Source organism: Anolis carolinensis, chromosome 1 (assembly GCF_035594765.1).
Source record: "Anolis carolinensis isolate JA03-04 chromosome 1, rAnoCar3.1.pri, whole genome shotgun sequence".
NCBI lineage: Eukaryota > Metazoa > Chordata > Lepidosauria > Squamata > Dactyloidae > Anolis > Anolis carolinensis.
In genome coordinates this window covers 154,842,604-154,863,127 of record NC_085841.1, presented here as the reverse complement: position 1 = coordinate 154,863,127, position 20,524 = coordinate 154,842,604, and the positions used below count along the sequence as shown (strand labels likewise).

At 40.3% G+C, this 20,524-nt stretch overlaps 1 protein-coding gene across 1 annotated transcript in view; it reads right to left on the bottom strand.

Moving 5' to 3' along the window:
- The window catches only part of klhl29 (kelch like family member 29), a 543,161-nt gene that overhangs the window by 92,320 nt on the left and 430,317 nt on the right, over positions 1 to 20,524 (bottom strand). The window contains exon 8 of the mRNA XM_008117088.3: positions 14,860 to 15,119. Within this exon, the coding sequence (XP_008115295.1) occupies positions 14,860 to 15,119 (260 nt within the window). The remainder of the gene's footprint in view (positions 1 to 14,859; positions 15,120 to 20,524) is intronic.

The following is a 20,524-nucleotide window of genomic DNA, read 5'->3' as shown; positions in this document are numbered from 1 at the left end:
TTGGAGTTATTTTTGTTGATTTTTGCTAGTTTTCCAGGAGTATAGTACCACCTATATTGCATTTTATACCAGTTTTCTTTAATATCGATGGCCGCTGTATATTTTAATTTTTTCTTCCAGATTTCTTCCCAGTATTCCAAGTTTAAATGATGACCTATATCTTTGGCCCATTTTATCATAGTTTCCTTAATGTGTTCCTCTTCTGTCGCCCAAATAAGTAATTGTTGGTAAAGTATTTTTATTAATTTTTTATCTTTTTGCATTATAGTCTCCCATATTCCCGAATCTTGATTAAAACCCTTTTTTGCATCTTCTTTATAGCACGCTTGTATTTGATAGTATTGATACCATGAGATTTGTTGGTGTTTTTGTTTGATTTCTTCTTGTGTTTTTATTGTAAATACATTATTATTATTATTATTATTATTATTATTATTATTATTATTATTATTATTATTTAATATTTGCTGGTACGTTAACCAATTTTCTTTGCTAAATTCCCTGTTGTGCTTAACTTCAATCGGGGATATCCAAAGTGGTGTTTTGTTGTAGAATCTATCTTTATATTTTTCCCATATATTTATTAATGATGCTCTTATGAAGTGATTGCTAATCCTCCCCCCCCCCCTTTTTTTCTTTTATTATACCAAATATAATCGTGCCAGCCAGATCTGAGGTCATGGGCTTCCAGAGCCAATAATCTGTTGTCCAGTCTTTTACCAAATTAGATTATATGCTTCATAGTAGCAATTTAGGTCTGGAAGGCCTAGTCCCCTGCGCTTTGTGTCATCCCTTAGCAATTTTGAGTTTATTCTAGCTTTTTTATTTTTCCATAAGAATTTACTTATATCTTTAGTTCATTTTTTAAATATATAATCGGATCTTATAATTGGGAGGGATTGAAATAGGAATAATAATTTTGGTAGGACCATCATTTTTATTATGGCAATACGTCCCATTAGAGAGATATTTAGGAATTTCCATCTTTCTAAGTCTGTCTGAATTTTTGTTGTTTTGTAATTATTATTTTTAATAATTTTGAATTATTTGCGGTGAGTTGAATTCCTAGGCATTTAATATTTTTCACCACTGTTAGACCTGTTTTCCTTTGTAATATCTCATTTTTCTTTTTGTCCAAATTTTAGTCATTATTTTGGTTTTCCGTCTGTTTAGTTTAAAACTGGCAAGGTTTCCAAATTTTTAGATTTCGAACGAGCCACTGTATTTTAAAGGGGCATGGGCAATTGCAACATACTAATCTGGCCATGACAAAACCTGCCTTGCCTTACCTTATCTGGTTATCCATTTTGTCATGGTAGTTTATAACAAAGGTGAAAACAAAGATCTAGGATAGGCACTGCATTAGGCAGTTTCTGAACATAAAAATCAAATTCTAGATAAAACAAACTTAAGAGGAATAGCTGAAAAGGACAGAAGAAATAAAAATGGTTGGATTAGCTGTGATGTTACTGGGGGGCTATGAATATACTCTAGGTTTTATTTAGAACTTTAAAGGAGCCATTCAAGGTACCATACCATAGCCATTCCACATCTTGAATACTTCTCTGAAGATCAGAACAAAAACCCAGAGTGTATTTGCTACCTTCTGATATTGGAATCTCCATCCACTATTGACACAGATCTTCGTGACAAACTAAAATGGCATCGGTGAAGCCTCTCTAAGGTAAGCATTACAAAAGTAGTCTTTTTCCCCAGTAGCCATCTGGTTGAAACCCTCATATAGGCTGATTTTCCCGTTGTACACCACTTTCTCGCTCCTTTTGCCATGGAGCCCATTACACTACCCACATCTACTTCCAGCCAGGCTCCATGGTGAAAGGGGAGAGGAAGTGGCATACACCATGGCCTTCTTGCCTTTGTGACAATGGGGAGAAGCTGGGCGTCAGACGCTTCCCCCGTGAGCTGGGGCCAGCGGTAAGTTGGGTGATGCAGGATGTGGGGTGACTGGTTCACTATGCCCCTCCACCAGCAGGCCCTATTGACATTTGGTACCAAAACCTGCCATGGATACAAAAATCTGAGGACACTCGAATGTTTTCAAGCCATGGATGGTTGCATCTATGAATGCAGAAACCATTGATATGGAGGGCTTATTCCTGTGATGAAACAGTTTACATTGGCTACTGATTCATGCTGGTTATGACTTATAAGGCCTGGTACAGCTTAGGTCAAGGTTATCTGTAAGTCTGAATCTCCCCATACAAGCTTACTTGTGTTTTAAGTTTCTTTGAGAAAGGCTTTCTCTTGGTCTCACCATCATCACAGACACAACCGGTAAGGACTTGAGAGACAGTCTTCTGTATCATGCCATTAAACTCTCTTCAAAGAGAGATTAAGGATGGATTTACATTGCCCTATATCTCAGGATCTGATCCCAGATTATCTGATTTGAACTGGATTATATGAGTCTACACTGCCAGATAATCTGGGATAACCAGATAATCTGGGATCAGATCCTGGGATACAGAGCAGTGTGGAAGGAGCCTCAGTTGGTGCCACCGATGCCCTCTTTTTTCAGCAGGAAAATATTTTCTTATTTAGATGGTAGTGCAATTTTTCTGTGTAGAAAGGGTTTTAATGTGTTTTCAACATAGTGTAGGCCAGTTTGAGTTCCATATGGGAGAAATGTGGTATATAAATTAAACAAATATCATAAAATAAAAACCTGTTGGCTGAAGGATTCTTGGAGTGGTGGTTAAGAAACAAATAGCCCAATCTCTGAGAAAAAAAACTCTCTAAAGTCACCCAGTTTCCATCAACCTTGATGCCAAGGAGTGCAACTACACTTTGCCATAACAAATGAATATTCATAGCTATGTATTCACTGAGGTCTATGAATGATGAAGGAAAACGCTGGTAAGAACAAACTGGCAGGTCTACCCTGTCCTAAATTCTCCCCTGAAAATGTCCCCTTTGCAAGGTCATCCCACATCAGGATTAGTTTGTGTCTTGGAATCTACTTGCAAACTAAATTGAAATGTCAATTTAAACAATAATTGCTATCATTAAGAGACTTCAGTGCATGAATCCCCCTACAAATACCCTCTTTAGTGTTTGTAAAGTACAGCCTTACCCTGATATCCCAACATTATTCAGGCACAGTTTTCCAAATTTACAGCCACTGCCTACTTTGTGGAGCAAGGCGGCTATACACCAGCAATGTGATGAATATTTGAAAAATTTATCATTCTCTGCGACATCCTGCTGAGCAAACACTAGTCTTCCTGAAAGTTTTTGCCTGCAATGTGAGAAAGAGATAAGGAATATTTCTCCACTTTGGAGTTCTGCATAATTTGGGCAAAGGTACTGTCTGTTCCTTTTGTAAAATAACGTACTGAGAGAGAGAGCAGAAAACGTGTGCACAAAGAACAGAGAACACTACCTGGTTGATTTTAAAAGATGCAAAAAATGTACCAAAGATTTCTAATATTTCTTTAATTAATTGATTTATCTCCTGCTTTTTTGCCATATGGGGTCCATGATTTCACAAAATCAGTACAACATGGCAGTAGCTAAAACGGCAGGAAATAGCTTGCTGCCTTGTAAGTGAAGAGAAATATGGTTGTGCTATTGCACAGTAGGCTCTATTTCTGCTCTGGGATACATTCCCTTGCCTTTCTTTGTATTGCAATTTCTTTTTTGAAGAATGATTCGATCTCTTCCAAAGTTGTGCTCCACAATACATTCTAAAAACTAATCCATGATGTTTTCCAGATAATAATGTTCCCCTATATACATGGATTGTACCTTGGATACTTTTCACTTTGATCCCATCTTAATTATCATGGCTTCATCCTTGAGTCCCTTTATTGAGTCCCCTTGGACTCAATGAAGGGACTCAAGGGTGGGTTATAAATAAAGGGTGGGTTATAAATAAAGTATTATTATCCTATCGAATCCTGGGATTTGTAGTATTGTGAGGAATTCAGAATTCTCTCCTTGGAGTCCTGGTGCTTCTCAAAACTTCAAAACCCGGGATTCCACAGGATCCAGCTACTGTATGATAGTTATCATGGAACCAAAGTTCTAAAGCTAGGTAGTGTTAAAAGCATCTCAGTCTCTTTACTACATCGGTAAGTTCATCAAGGAGGGATATTTCAGGACTGCTACTCCTGCCCACAATGACCATTCCATGGCTGGGGAAGAGTAGGGTGATGTTTGTGGAAGCAGGAAATTGCTGGGTATGCAATGTAGCCAGGATGCAGAATGATTATATTATCTGCTGAGATCTACTTAGAAGTCTGAACAAATGACATAATCATTCTGCATCTGACTGCGGGGGAATAGCAATATACTTCTCTGATCCATGCCTTCCTAACCCAAGCTTTCCACCAGCAGCAAAACGGAAATGGGATGGTGGTATAACAGATAAAAGATGAGTTGGGAACGGCTTTGGTCAACTACCAACTACCAGCTGCACCCCTTCCTATAATTGGAGGACCTAAAGATGGTAGTGTACATGTTGGTAACCTCAAGGCTGGACTTCAGCAATGTGCTTTACATTGGACTATCTTTGTACTAAGTTCGAAAACTCCAATTAGTTCAAAACACAGCAGACAGACTAGTTACAGGAACACCCAGAAGTGAGCATATCACTCCCACACTAAGGTCATTCCATGGGTTGCCAATTAGTTTCCGGGCAAAGCACAAAGTGTTTGGACTTTGCCTGGAAACAAAGTACAAAGGAAAGCCCTCCATGGTTCAGGTCCAGGTCATCTACAGGAGCTCATTCTCTCGGACAAACCACCCAGGGTACTAAGGTCCTCTGGGATTGTTTACTCCAACTAGCCAGAACTTGACTGGGAACCATCACCCAGAGGAGATTTCATCAGCTGCCCCATGACTGTGGAATGACCTGTTGGAAAAGCTCTGAGAGCGAAATGAATTGTTGGAATTTAAGACACAACTTAAGACCTATTTCTTCCAGCTTTAAGTATGATTTTAAATCACATTCTATGTTCACTGTGTTGTAGCTTTTGTCTCATCTATTCTAATATGTGTACATTTTAATGTATGATTTTATGGCTGCATTTTAACTTTGTTTTAATATGTGATGTTATAGATGTATTTAACAATGTTGTGTTCTACCTTGAGCTGAAAGGAGGGGTGGGTAGTAAATAAAAAATGGTTATTATTATTATTATATTGGTGAAGATGGAAGATAATACCAACCATCACAGAAAAAACACCCCCCCCCCCCGCAACTCCGCCCCCCCCCCCCCCCCACACTTTATATGTCTACATATGCCTTCAACAGAATGCCAACTAATGGCTGTCAAACCATCAGGTCAAACAGCCTCCATATAATAGTCTTTATTACTGCAGTGTTATTCCTAAACTATTCAGGAATAAAGGGTTATTCTGACAAAATGTCCACTAACCACCTGTATAAACAGGCATGCCCAGATAACTCCAGAAAACGTTATTCCATGCAGTTGGTATTCAATTCAAAAGCACTGTGATATAGCTATTTACAAAGCATTAGCTTAATAAATATTGAGTTCTTATTTATTCTTCTGCAAGCAGATTGAATGACCTTTGGAAGGCAGAGAGAAGGGAGCAGCAAAATTTCTTCCAAGCAACTCTCAGTTGTTGTGTTATATTATGGATTAAGCCTCCCTTTAAAGAGTCCGTCTTCATTCATGTAAACAGGATTTTGAAGACATTCCAGAATGATGAACTCCAAACACAGATGCTATAGGTCAGGACAAGCCCACATGGACTCCACCATAGCTGCGGCACACATGCTGGCTGATATGTGAAGGCTACCTCTGTGGCAATGCGCTTCAGATACATTCTTCCTTGCAACACAGTCTTTCCAGATGAACAGGTCCATTGAGAATCCTCTATACATTTGCAGCACCCGGCTCAGTGTTTCATGGAGGACTCAGGGAGTGTCATGCTTGGCCTTACTATTGCCTTGTGTACACTGAAATGCCTGCACACTGCAGAGAAATATTTGCAAGAGTGTGCAAGCTGTTATTGAGAAAAGGTTTCTGGCCATTACTGCAGGCCTTCCAACGCAGCTTGAAAACCACCAGCGTAAAGCCACTGGGAGATAGTTTTCCTCTCTGCCCTTCTGCAAAAAAAGTCAGAGAAGCTCACTCATCTGTATGCTGAACTGCTGCGCACAAAGCAGCTTGCCACATATAGGCAGCTGCCACCTAGTAGGATTTAGAGCAGGTGCGATGGCAACAATAGCGAGCGAACCAGTGCTGATTTGCTCCCTAGCAGATTTTTCAGTGACCTAAACAGATTTGCGTGACTTTCAGCTCGTAGTGTCAAAAGCTCCAGATTAATGCTAGCAATTACTGTGTCTGTTATGCTCATCATTTGCCTGAATTGATGCAAAAGAACAGAGGTCTGTGGCCAGCCCAAGAGGCATGGAAATGCTGATCACCACACAACCTTTCTCACGGCTTCATAATACCCTTCCTATGTCCCTCTCCACCTGTGTGTGTTGTAGGCGCATTGTAAACAGGCTGGCCAGGCTGTCACAGGCTTTGTTTACAAGGCATATTTTAAGTTGCATTTGAGGAAGTAGACTGAATTTATGCTAGAAACCTTTCTCTCAGTTACGCTGGGCAGATTACGCTGGTGTAAATCTGGCCCCAATCAGCCACGGATCCAGCACATATATGCTAAATCTGGAGTTGTTATCCAGATGGGCTGGGACCTCACTGGCCCTGCTGAACCGTCACTTCGTCTTCCGTATCACTGCCGCCTCACATCACTGACCATGCTGCTCCATGCAAGCACCTGGCTGTTGCCTGTCAGACCTTCTGATGTCAGAGCAGGGCACCTGCATGATCAGCAAGAAGGATTAGGTCTGAGTTGCTGTGATTTTTCCAGGCTGTATGGCCATGTTCTGGAAGCATTCTCTCCTGATCTTTCGCCCACATCTATGGCAGGCATCCTCAGAGGTTGTGAGGTCTGTTAGAAACTAGACAAGTGGAAAGTCCAGGTTGGGAGAAAGAACTTCTCTGTTTCAGGCAAGTGTGAATGTTGCAAACGATCAGCTTGATTAGCATTCAATGGCCTTGCAGATTCAATGCCTGGCTTCTTCTTGCTTAAGGGAATACTTTGTTGGGAGGCGTTAGCTGGTCCTGATTGTTTCTTGTCTGGAATTTCCCTGTTTTCTAAATGTCATCTGAAACAGACAAGAATTCTTCCTCCCAACCTAGACTTTCCAATATGAACCCCACTTGTCTAGTTTCTAACAGACCTCGCAACCTCTGAGGATGCCTGCCATAGATGTGGGCGAAACATCAGGACAGAACGCTTCTGGAGCATGGCCATACAGCTCAGAAAACTCACAGCATTCCGGCCATGAAAGCCTTTGACAACAGAAGGATGAGGTCAATTGCACAGAGCTAGGGGAGGTGCCAATGACATAGGAACAACCCATCCTCTTCTCTCCACTGACCAAGTGGCGTCTGTATGGATCGGACCAGGATGGGCTCAATACAGGCATCCAGATTGCCATGAAGCCCCAGGAAGCAAGCTTCAGAGGATCTCCCAACTTTGTCTAAATCAAACTTAGGCAAAAAAAAAAAAAACCCCAGAAAACTAGGATACTCACTGGAAATTGCTGTATGTCAGGGAGACAGGCAGCTACAGATACACAATGAGTCTGACTTTTTTGGCCAGTGTGGACAAGCTATTTGTTTCTAAAAGGTCCCCACATTTACTAATATAGCAGGGAATGCAACCATGGATTTATTCCAGAGAAGAATTCCATTGTTTTCACAAACATCTCATATAAAGACAAACACCAGCACTAAAACAATATATATATCCTGTCAGAAGCTTTGACATATGCATAGACCTGGCCCTCATTTTTTTAAGTGTTAATTTATTAGAGTGGCACATGTGGGCAACTTATAACCTTCAATATGTTCCTGACTCATGTGTCCCCATAGAATGCTAGATAGTCTGATGGGAATGACAGTCCTAAATATTTGGTGGGCTACAGGTTTGCCCTCCCTTCCAAGGAACAAATTGCATAAAAGATTTTAATGGCATGGGTAGAAGCCTTATTCTGCAAGGTGCTGCTGTTGTTTATTTGTTCAGTCAATTCCGACTCTTCCTGACCTCATGGACCAGCCCACGGCTGTCACCGCCCCAGTTCCTTCAAGGTCAAGCCAGTCACTTCAAGGATACCATCCATCCATCTTGCCCTTGGTCGACCTCTCTTCCTTCCATTTTCCCCAGCATCATTATCTTCTCCAAGCTTTCATGTCTTCTCATTATGTGGCCTAAGTCCTTCATCTTTGCCTCTAATATCCTTCCCTCCAGTGAGCAGTTGGGCATTTGAGTATAGACTGGTTGGATCTTCTTGCGGTCCAAGGCACTCTCAGAATTTTCCTCCAACTCCACAGTTCAAAAGCGCCTATCTTCCTTCGCTCAGCTTTCCTTATGGTCCAGCTCTCGTATCCATAGGCTACTATGGGGAATACAATTGCTTTAACTATGCAGATCTTTGTTGCCAGTGTGATGTACTGAGATAACGAGCTTCTTCTAACTACTGAATTCAGGGTTCACAAGGAGTACAGAGCTGTCTAGCAAGTGTCAGTGCTGGACATCATCATTTCTGCCCACAAAGAAGTCCCATATATCCACAGACATTTTTTAAAATATTCACATGTTCACGGCTTTTGAACTTGACTTTATGCCCCACGCTCCTGGGTAATCTCTTCCTGAGTTCCAGAATCAAAAGATGCCATTATGAAATTTTAAAGGCATGGGTTTCATGGAAGGATTCTGGAAAGGAAGAGCTTCTATGTTTATAAAATAAGCATCTGTGTGCTTAGGAAGCCTATTATAAACCAGCGGGATCCAGGGAGGTGAAGGGTGGAGAGGGAAGGAGAAGTTATAGCAGTCACCCTTGAAAGCTGATTTATCTGTAACACATGAAAGCAACCGGCAACCCGGATTTTAACAGTAATTTAACTGCAAAACACTCCTTTCCAAAGAAACATATTTATAAAAAATTAAAAGCTCTTCAAAAAAGGGAGCAGGCAAGCAAGCAAACAAACAAAGGAACATGAAAGGAGACACACACTGGCAAAATAAATAAAGATGCCATAGTGAACTAAAAAAGCTCTTCAGGAGGACATGGTGGAAAAAAGAGGGGCTGAAAAGCAATGCTGAAAAAGAGTCACAGCAGCAAGCAAGGGGAGAGTGTATGTAGGGAAAACAGTGGAAATGGCAGCATGGGGGGAAATGCAAGGCCCACATTTTTATCTTAGCACTTAAAATTATGAAATCACCGCAGCATGATGTACAGGTGGCTGGCAACTTGAAATGCCTCAATTGAGGATGCATCTGATTTCCAATGTTTCTTCAGTAATAATAATGATGATGATGATGATGATGATGATGATGATAGCCTCACCCTTGATCCCTCACCCACTGCTGCTGCTGCTCAATCATTTAGTCGTCTCCAACTCTTTGTGACCTCACCCACAGTACACAGCTATTGTAGCAAGCCTTTGAAGTTGAGTGAAGCAGGGGAATGAGGCAGATGAGGAGAGAAGATGAGTCTCTCATAGGGGCCACCAAATGCCTAAACATGAATCAAGGAATATGAAAGGCACTCCAGACTAACTCAACCAGAGAAGTCAGCCACAGCAGAGCACTTCATGAACCAACCTGAGTACAGTATATTATTTGAGAACACAGAAATGCTGGACCACTCTAACAACCACCATGTCAGGCTACACAGAAAAGCTGCTGAAATCCACAAGCATGTGGACAATTTCAACAGAAAGGAGTAAACCATGAAAATGAACACAATCTGGTTACCAGTATTAAAAAACTCTAAAATCAGAACAGCAAATAAAGAACAACACTGTAAAAACAGGGGAATTCCAGACATGAAACAATCAGGGCCAGATAACACCTCCCAACAAAGGACCCCCCCCCCAAGGCAGAAATCAGCCAGGCATTGAAGCTGCAAAGCTTTTCAATGCTAATTAAGTGATTAATGCAACATTCACACTTGCCTCCAACAGACAAGAGTTCTTTCTCCCACCTTGGACCTTCCACAGATATATAAACCTCCCTTGCCTAGTTTCCAATATATCTCACAACCTCTGAGGATGCGGGCCATAGATGTGGATAAAATGTCAGGAGAGAATGCTTCTGGAATATGGCCATACAGCCCGGAAAACTCACGGCAACCTCGAAAATGAGTCCATTTTGAGCTTTAGCATGGGATTCTGAGTGATAGGAAGAGGTGATTGGACTGGATTTATTTTATTTGCATGGAATGGGATGGAGAGGGGGAAAAAACCTGCAGTCCTGGGGTTTCTGGAAGAAAGGGAGGGTTAGGAGGGGACACACAAGGATGAGGACAAAACTCCTATCTTGTAATTACAAGGAAGGACTTTTATTTGTCTGCTTAGAAGTGGAGAGTGAGGGGGAGGAAGAAACTGGAATCTTGCTGTTGTTGGAAGAAAGAGTTTTCTTTACTAGATTATAAGGACGAAGAAACCGGAATCTTGGGGGTTTGAGTGTGGCCAAAAATGGGATTTCCTCCACTTGTTTAGGTTGGGGTGAGCAACTTATTTTCTAGAGGGTTTTTGTACAAAAGGGAGGGGCTTCACTAGCCTGAAAAAAATGCACTGCAATGTTTCGTGCTTTAAACCTGATAGGTACAGGGATAAGAATTAGACAGCAAATGGACAGCAATTTCTAGCACTCCTCATCTTTGGTGGTAATGCCTACTACTGATTGTGTTGTTGTTTATTCGCCCAGTCACTTCTGACTCTCCGTGACCTCATAGACCAGCCCACACCAGAGCTGCCAGAGCTCCCTTGTTGGCCACCCCAAGCTCCTTCAAGGTCAAGCCAGTCACTTCAAAGATACCACCCACCCATCTTGCCCTTGGTTGGCTCCTCTTCCTTTTTCCTTCCATTTTCCCCGGCATCATCGCTTCTCCAAGTTTTCCTGTCATCTCATGAAGTGGCCAAATTACTTCATCTTTGCCTCTAATATCCTTCCCTCCAGTGGGCAGTCAGGCATTATTTCCTGGAGTATGGACTGGCTGGATTTTCTTGCGGTTCAAGGCACTCAGAACTACTGATTGTATCTGCTATCAGATAACATGTTTTCCATCTCAAGTTTAGCATGACAAAATCACAAATGGCCTTCCATAGTGTTAAGAGGAAAAGAGACCAAAACCAAGTCTTAGTGTTTGTCAGGCATAGAGTCTGGATAATTGTATTGCCTGGGACCTTAGAAATGGAGCCAGAAAGCTCCAGGAGCAAGAAAATAAATTACCCCTTTCATGGATGTTGCTGGTAATTCTGGGCTTCACACTGTTTGGAAAACTGATCTTGGCTGGGAAGCATTTTTCTTCAGCCAATCCTTCCTTGAGTAGATTCTTGCTTATCCAAGCTCCACTTATCCAAGGTTCTGTATTATCCAATGCAGTTTGCCTTTTAGTAGTCAATGTTTTTGTAGTCAATTTTTCAATAAATGGCAAAATTTTGGTGCTAAATTCATAAATACAGTAATTATTACATAACGTTATTGTGTACTGAACTGCTTTTTCTATCCATTTGTTGTAAAGCATGATGTTTTGGTGCTTAATTTGTAAAATCGTAACATAATTTGATGTTTAATAGGCTTTTCCTTAGTCCCTCCTTATTATCCAACATTTTCGCTTATCCAATATTCTGCCGGCCCATTTATGTTGGATAAGTGAAACTCTACTGTATAAGGCAGTATAAGACCCTCTTTCATTACAGCAGCTGATTCCCAGTAAGTGGGGATGCCGTAGTGGTGGCTCAGGCAGGGAGATACTATAGAGCTAGGTTGCATGTTCATAACTGCCTTGGTGAATTCTGGGATAAATATTTTCCAATTTTTCTTCAGTGGACAACAGGAGTTCCTTAACAGCTACAAAAATGGCCTTGGGACCACATGTGACCCACAGGCTGAGGTTAGAAGAAAAATGTGTCTTCAGACTACCAATTGTCGAAAAGGAAGCCAAAATTCTACATCAGAAGAAGCATAGCTATGGAGACAAAAGCCCCTTCCACACAGCAGAATAAAACCCCATGTTATCTGCTTTGAACTGGAATACAGTAGTTTCACTTATGCAACATTCGCTTATCCAATGTTCTGGATTATCTAACACAGTTTGCCTTTTAGTAATCAATGTTTTTGTAGTCAATGTTCTCAATACATTGTGATGTTTTTCTGCTAACTTCGTAAATACAGTAATTACTACATAATGTTACCATGTACTAAACTGCTTTTTTCTGTCAATTTGTTGTAAAACATGATGTTTTGTTGCTTAATTTGTAAAACATAATTTGATGTTTAATAGGCTTTCCCTTAATCCCTCTTTATTATCCAACATTTTCGCTTATCCAACGTTCTACCGGCCCGTTTATGTTGGATAAGTGAGACTCTACTGTATAAGGCAGTTTGGACTCAGAACTGTGGCATAGACACTGAGAACTGGGAAGCCCTGGCCCTTGAGCACTCTAATTGGAGGTCAGCTGTGACCAGCAGTGCTGCGAAGTTCGAAGAGGCACAAATAGAGGGCTTAAGGGAGAAACGTTCCAAGAGGAAGGCCCGTCAAGCCAACCCTGACCAGGACCGCCTTCCACCTGGAAACTGATGTCCTCACTGCGGTAGAACATGCAGATCAAGAATAGGTCTCTTTAGCCACCTAAGAACCCACCCACAGGACCCCACAGCTGGAAGACCATCATTCTCAAACTACGAGGGATCACCTAAGTAAAAGTAAGGACACAGATAACCCAGTTCAAAGCAGATATAGTGGGATTTTCTGCCTTGATATTCTGGGTTATAGGGTTGTATGGAAGGACCCATACCTTCTCCAAAAAATCCCTAGCCTTTTTGCAGTACAGCCTCCCTCTTCTAACTCAGCCTGTTCTGTGTTCCCAGGGAACAGCTGGGAAATGACGAGGGAAGACACATCAAGCTCAATTCCTGTAGCTGGGTACAGTACAAGGGGTGGAATGGGAGCTGGAAGTACTGGAACTGCAGAAAGATTGGGAATGTAGCTCTCTCCCTCTGTCTATACAGAAGTAAGTCCTATTGAGTATAGTGGGAGTTACAACAATAAAATGCCATTACACTCATTTCCCTTGTAGCTTCCCCATTGCACCTCCAACCTCCAATTTTCTCAGCAGATGGAAGATGAATAACTGAATAATCCAGCTCAAGTCAGCTTGGGGATGGGAAGGACAACAATGTTACATCCTTAGATCTGACAAATAGCCCTGTCTCCTTTAAAAGTCCGTCCCCAAATTTGCCTGCTGTTGCTAACTAGCAAGACCAAATGATGTTTGCACTGGAAGTGAAATAATCTGTAAATGATTTTGTTATTTTTTTTTGTTAGTGCAGCTTCATTATGAAGCAGTTCTAATTTATTTCAGCTACCATGCATTACTGGTTATTTCTCAATCTTGAGCCACTGTGCACCTCTTAAACCTTATTGATTATGGAAAGGTGTTACATAAATCAAGTGCCTGATTGTTCAAATGATTAATTTTTGGAGGTCAAATCTGTTTTTGCAACAAAAATAACGTAGGTAGAATACAATCAACAGGGAAGTGCTCTGAAAACATTTAATAGAAGGCCTAATGCAATCAAGGACTCATTCGAATGTCTTATTAATGGGTGTTATGGTCTTTGTTTCCTCCCAATTATTTCCAAGTCTGACATGATAAAAGTTAGTTTTAACTAAAAGTTAGTTAGTTTTCTAGATCTATTATCCACTAACTGCATTCATTAAACAAATACCTTATCCTGAGACTTTTAGATAAGCAGTTTCTAACTGGTTGACGCATCAATTGTCCATATATGCAAATGAAATAACACTACACCCTAGGAAATGAAATGAAACAGTAAGATAACTTACCTCTAATTTTAAAATTCTACAGTTATATTTAGGAAATAATTCTCATAATTCTTATATTTAGGATGGGAATAATGACTCCTGGGAGGTAGCCATAACTCCTTGTATTACAAGGGCCTGGAACACATTACACAAGCATCTGTATTCTATCCCATAATAATCCAACATTATAAGATAATCTATTTCTCAACTTCACTGAGGGTTGGACTGATAGCAGGAGCAAATGGGGAAGATGTTTGATCACTGGGTCAATTCCTAGGTCTTGGGTCGATAAGCTGTGAAGCTAGCTTACTACAAATCTTAATCAGGTAAGGCAACCGGCAAATTTACGTGCTGCTGTTGTACTTCTTTTAGCCCAAGGACATATACTATCTCTGTCCTCAAAGGCAGACAGTATTTATAACCCTTATCTGAATCCTTATCTCATCCTAAGGTCAACTGCCTAGAAGAGTAACTTGTCTAGAGAAGGTAGGTCCAATAAATATTTACTGGCATCTGCAAAGCGCTAGCACAGATACAAAGCAGTTTCTCTCAGTACTATGAGACACATTATTAACATTCAGTGCCTAGAGCTTTAGCAATGAGTCTTGCTTTTTGCTGAATGCGAGTTGCTTCTTCTTCTTTTGAAAAAAAAAAGTTATCCCATTTTTGAAGGCACATTATCACACAATACTAATCCTACAAGAGCTATCTTTGGCCAAGCTATTTTTAGCGTAGGACGTGCAGCAAATGTGAACTTTTTAATTCTAATCAGACATGGGGATCAAATGACAAAATTAAAAGAAAGTTTCATTTTCTCTTTGCTCTCCTCTACCCCCTTTTTTCCTTCTGGGTTTAGGATTTAGAACAGCACAGAACAGTATTCTATTTTAAGAAGCTACTTATGATAATGGAAGAAAGAGCAAAAATCCAGGAAGGTTTCTCCTTCTCCTTACCTGGGCTCTGATTGCAGCATCCCTTTTAATCCACTTTATCACCGTTTCATAAACCAGCTCTTCCGTTTTCGTGTTCAGGCTGTCATTGGACATGTAAGAGATGAAGTCGTCCTTGGAGATATTAAGAATCTCCTCTTGATTTGCCACTTCTGGAAAAATCTGCAACGCATAGGCCTTCGCCATGTTGTATAGTTCACTGCACTGCATTGCTTCAGCCATGGCTAATATTCCTAGGCAGTTGCTAGCAGTCAACTGTTTTTCTAAAAGGAACATATATGAAAGAGAAAGGGGAGGAGGAACAAGTCAAAATCCTGGCATCAACTTATGCTTCAGACATACTGGTGTGTTTTTCTGAACCAATCACTACCTATAAACAGACCTGCCTCACTTTGTTTTCCTGCTTTGAAACCTGTATGCTGTCACCCAGCATCCGAAAGAGAACCAGAGTGGGAAGAATTCTATCTCAAAAACAAATGGCTAAATTAAATGGCCACAGGTTTTTCCAAATATATATATAACAGAGGAAATAAAATGAAGACAAGACTCTGTAGCTACTCAGGGAAAATCTATCTGGCTGTAGCAGATGGGGCTAATATATATAAGGGTGAATGAATTCTGCTTGTGCTAAATCAATGTAAGCCGGGCTGCATTGAGTCCACAGAAGTAGAGAAATGCTCTACTACAGCTTGGTATGAGCTGCAGAATTCAGCTTCCCAAAGAAAGTCAGCTTAAAGAAAAATATTCTACCCCCTATAACAGTTCTGTAGGCTATATCTATATCTGTATCTATATTGTATCAGAAGTGATTTGAGAACATACTGCAAATCGCTTCTGGTGTGAGAGAACTGGCCGTCTACAGAGTCATTGCCCAGGGGACGCTGGGATGTGTTAGCTGGGAGGCTTCTCTCATGTCCCCGCAAGGTAGAGCTCACCCTGTCTTGCAGATTCGAGCCTTCAGGTCAGCAACCCAACCTTCAGGTCAACAGTTCAGCCGGCACAAGGGTTTAACCCATTGTGCCACAGTGGCTCATGTAGGCTATATTATCAAGCTGGAGTTGGCAAAATCATCTTAGAAACCCCCATAAAATCCATGGGGTCACCATAAGTTGACAGGTGACTTGAAAGCATACACACAAACATGAGTGCTGATCCCAAGGAACAGCATCAGACGTATAGTAGAAGTAAGACCTTGGTGATAGTAGGACACCAGGACTAACACTATATTTACCCTTAGCCTCTAACTTCAACCTGAACCTACCAAGAGTAATTAATACCAGAATGAATTAATATTAAGAATTGTCATCAGTTCAAACCAGTCCTCCTTATAAAGGGTAAACAATGTTTAACAATATGCTATATTTTCCATATTTGTTATCATTGTTCTTGCTTTTTAATGGTTATTACTATTACAGTAATTCTAATGATAATTTAATGACAGTTTAACCTTTGTATGTGTTAGTGATAAGATTTTTAAAATCTGTTCTGTTATAATATTTGTAAGCTGCTTGGAGTCCCAGAATGGAGGAAGAAAGTATAACGATAATGATGATGATACTAATAGTAATTGCTACTATTTTCTTCATGCTCCCTAGGCTTTTGGAAGTGCATATCTGTTTTTCCAGCAGCATGAGTATGTAGCACAAATGTGCAAGTAATAAAAATAGGTGTACTGTAAAGAAACTGGATTCTTTCAAATTCAAAATATAAAAGAAATGGCATTTTCCTCTTTAAACAATGGCCAAAGGAAGTCATGAATTATAAATGTTCAAAAGTGGATTTCATGGTACACTAAGCAGATAACCCCTTTGACCTCCAAGTATGTCACAGTCGAGAACAGGATTTCTTAGCCAAACTCCTTCCCAAGAGAAGAGAAGACAGCCCCAAGACACTAAGGTCCCATCTTGTAGTAGGAAAAATCCTTGAGGACTGAGCAAAAGACTCTGCCCTTTGAGACACAAGCAAATGAACAGGAAGTGTGTGGCTTGTGAAAGGAACATAACTTCAAAAGGTAGGTTGCTGAACCAATTGAAGTTTGAAAAGCCAAGCCAAGTCAATTGATGTCTATTCAGTAACAGTTAATATTAGTGACTGAACGTGTCCCTTTTTTTGACAATGGTTGTTGTCTCCTGGGATCTAATCGAGCAATGCTATTCAAAGACATCATATTCAATATAGATCCCGGTCATCATACTGACCTAATCCATACAATCAATTAATGGGGTTGTAAAGGAACAATCAAAGACATAGATTTACCTATCTTTTAGAGAAGGCCTGTAGTGTTTGTGGTCGAAATGCTCAGTTATACAAAACTTCATTTAGCTAAGAAAAAGAGACTGCACCAAATCCCTTAAGAAGGTTGGTAAGTTTCATGCTTGGGAACTGTTTGCCAACATTAGTAATAAAACATTAATTTAAGATTCAAAGCGGTAAGGATCAACAGGAAAAGATATATTTCAGTCAATAGTGTAAAAAAAGCAACTTGTATTCATCCTAGGACTATTGAATGGATGCTGCTTTCACAGTATCAAAAGATGTACAGTACAACCTTCGTATTGACAGGAGATAAGTGTTTGGACCTCATGTGGATAAAAAACCTGTGGATAATAGTAAACTCTATTAAAATGAAGGCCTTCCAGCCCAAGAATACCATAGAATCACACTGGATAGCTTACAAAATGCCTAGACATGACATATTTTGATGGATATGAATAAATGAAACTGTGGATACTGATTCCATGAATGAGAAGGTCAGGCTACATACTTTACACCAGACCTTTCTGTATGAACCTTTAAGAAGAAAAAAAAACCTCAGCTAGAAACTTAGGTATAACCATAACAAGCAATGTGATAGCCCTTATGGCTGTCAAGAAAAAGATGTTAGGAAATGGATCTGTTATATGTTAAGGATGTGCAGAACATCTTTTCATTCTTGAAACAAATTTCTCAGGAATTTTCAACTTAATTCTCATGACTCTCACTTGTCAACTTTTAAAGGGCCACTGCACACATAATGAACCTAGTCTATTGGCCATCAAATTAATCAATCTAGTTCCACTGGGTTTTTGTCTCTAATGCCACTAAGCTTCTTAACCATAGTTAAAATTTACATCAGGACATCAATTACAGATAATACTAATCAAGAGAAAAGATCTTGAAAATACATGGAATCAACTAGGACTGGAAGCCAGGAAACTGACTGGGAGGATTTCCTGTTAATGCGAACAGTAGTGATCATCAATGCCAATTAAACACTTAACCATGGTAAAGATGGGCACAAGGGATTTGTGTAGATGGAAAAGGAATTGTCAAAAATTCTAAAGAGTTTATCCAAAATCTATTAACCATAGCTAAGCGCACTGAATCTGTACCAATCCAAGCTTCTCCAAGAAGAGGTAATGAGATTTTAATGGCTATGAGGCAAGAAGCATTTTATTTGCACTGTTCCCCAGCTGACAAAACTAATGCTCATTTTTTCCTCAGTACCAACAATGGTAAAATTTTCATTAGTGCTGCCTTCACAAATGTTTTTTCTCACCTCCATGCTGGGCGACCAACTTCTAGTGCACTGCACCAATTTGTCATGGAGAAAGTATTACTTGGGAAGCCACAGCTCTAATCCCTTCCCCCTACAATTTTTATTTTTTAATAGAAAAATACTAAAGTCATTGCAAGACTGAAAGAAAGGGAATCAGTTTAGGCTGCTCAAAGCAACCTTCCTTAAGCTGGTATCTTCCAGATATGCTGGACTGCAATGCCTAGTTTCGACCAATCCAAAAGAAGATGGAAGGATGCTCAACTAAAATAAATACAAAAAGAAAAGGAGAAGAAAAATGTATTCATGACCTATTGATTTCTGTAACATACTAGGTGGAATGGACCAGTTTTTCCACTGGTGGTTTTCTGAAGAATACTGCAAATAGGGCTTTTGAATTATGAGATGCTTAGTTTATGTGATGCAAACGTGAAAAATGAGGCTAAGTAAAATGCTTTGCTCTAAACTTTCCACAGCAAATACTCCACTATCTCTGAAGCTCAATTCGGGAAGAGCTATAAATAAAAATAAGCAATTATATTTTATGAATTCTCTAAATGAGAATACAAACCTCTAGTTCCTCATCTATAATGAAACCTACCACCAACTCTCCCAATTGCATAACCATAACATGGTTCACTGCATCCAGATATTAAGTATTGGAAAAGGAAAATCTCACATTGATTTAGTGGAAATAAATGTATTTTGTTATAGTAGTTGAATCTTTAGAGATAATATGCATGGATATATCTGTGGATCATTATGAAAGTCATAAAAATCTATTAATTTAAAAACGTACTGAATGGCAGATATTAAAGTAAATCTTCACCAAGACAGAAAAAGCCATTCAATATTCAGCTTCGGAAGAGATGTGAACAATCTGGACAAGACATACTCCAGCGAAACAGGAAGATGCACAAGAACCTTAGAGTAAAAGAACCAGTGTTTGCAATAGAATTATTATTATTATTATTATTATTATTATTATTATTATTATTATTATTTATTATGTTAAGATCTAAGGGCCCGGGCAGGTTTGTACAAGGGGATGTAGTTGGCCAAATAGCCTGGCCCTGAACCGTCTAGGGCTTTAAAGGGGGTTGTCTGCTCCCTGTAGCCAGCCCCAGTGAGCAACCTGGCTGCAGTTCTTTGGACCAGCTGAAGTTTCTGAGCACTCTTCAGAGACAGCCCCATGTACAGTAATCCAGACGGGTAGAAATAAGACATGTACCACCATGGCCAAATCTGGACTCTTAATGAACAAGCACAGTTGGTACACAAGTTTTAATTGCACAAAGGCCCTCTCTGCCACCTCAGATACCAGGCCCTCCAGGTTCAGTGATGAATCCAGGAGGAACCCCAAACTGCAAATCTGTGGCTTCCAGGGGAATGTAACACTATCCACACAGACTAGATCCCTTTTCTCTGATCTGCCTCCCAACTTGACCAGGAATACCTCTGTTTCATCTGGATTACGTTTACATTTGTTTGTCCTCATGCAGTCCATTATTGATGGCAGACACTGGTTTAGGGTCAGGGCATCTTCTTTGGCTTTAGGTGGGAAGGTGTAGTAGAAATTGGGTGCCATCTATATATATCAGAAGTCCATTATTGATGTGATGAGATGTATTAGAACAAGGAAATGTATATGACTTTCAGTTAGAGAACCCAGCACCTTAATTACCCTAAGCCACCATATAAATCTGTCCAGTGAGGTTTTGGTTCTCTAGCTCAGCAAGAATATGACTTTTCTTACTGTAGCAGTGGCCACTAGGTACAACGTGGCTAGTGTGCATTGTTCATCTCTTGAAGTGACAGTGACTGGGGCAATTGGAGAAGCAGGGCGGAGGGGGGGGGGAGGAGAGGCAATTCCTTATTTCTTCCTCTCTTCTTTCACATCTCTCTGTTATCTTGGCCACAGGTCACTCCAGATGACAGGTGATGGACACTAGCCATGTGGCACCCAGTGGCTGCTACTACAACAAGAAAAGGAGGGGGATGACAAGATGGCTATCCAACAGTGGATGATCAGGACTCCTTCCATTATTTATAATGCGACAGGGGCTGGCAGGTAAAATAATTCCAGGATAGATCTAAAATTTGATGCTCTGGATTGACACGAAGATAAAGTGA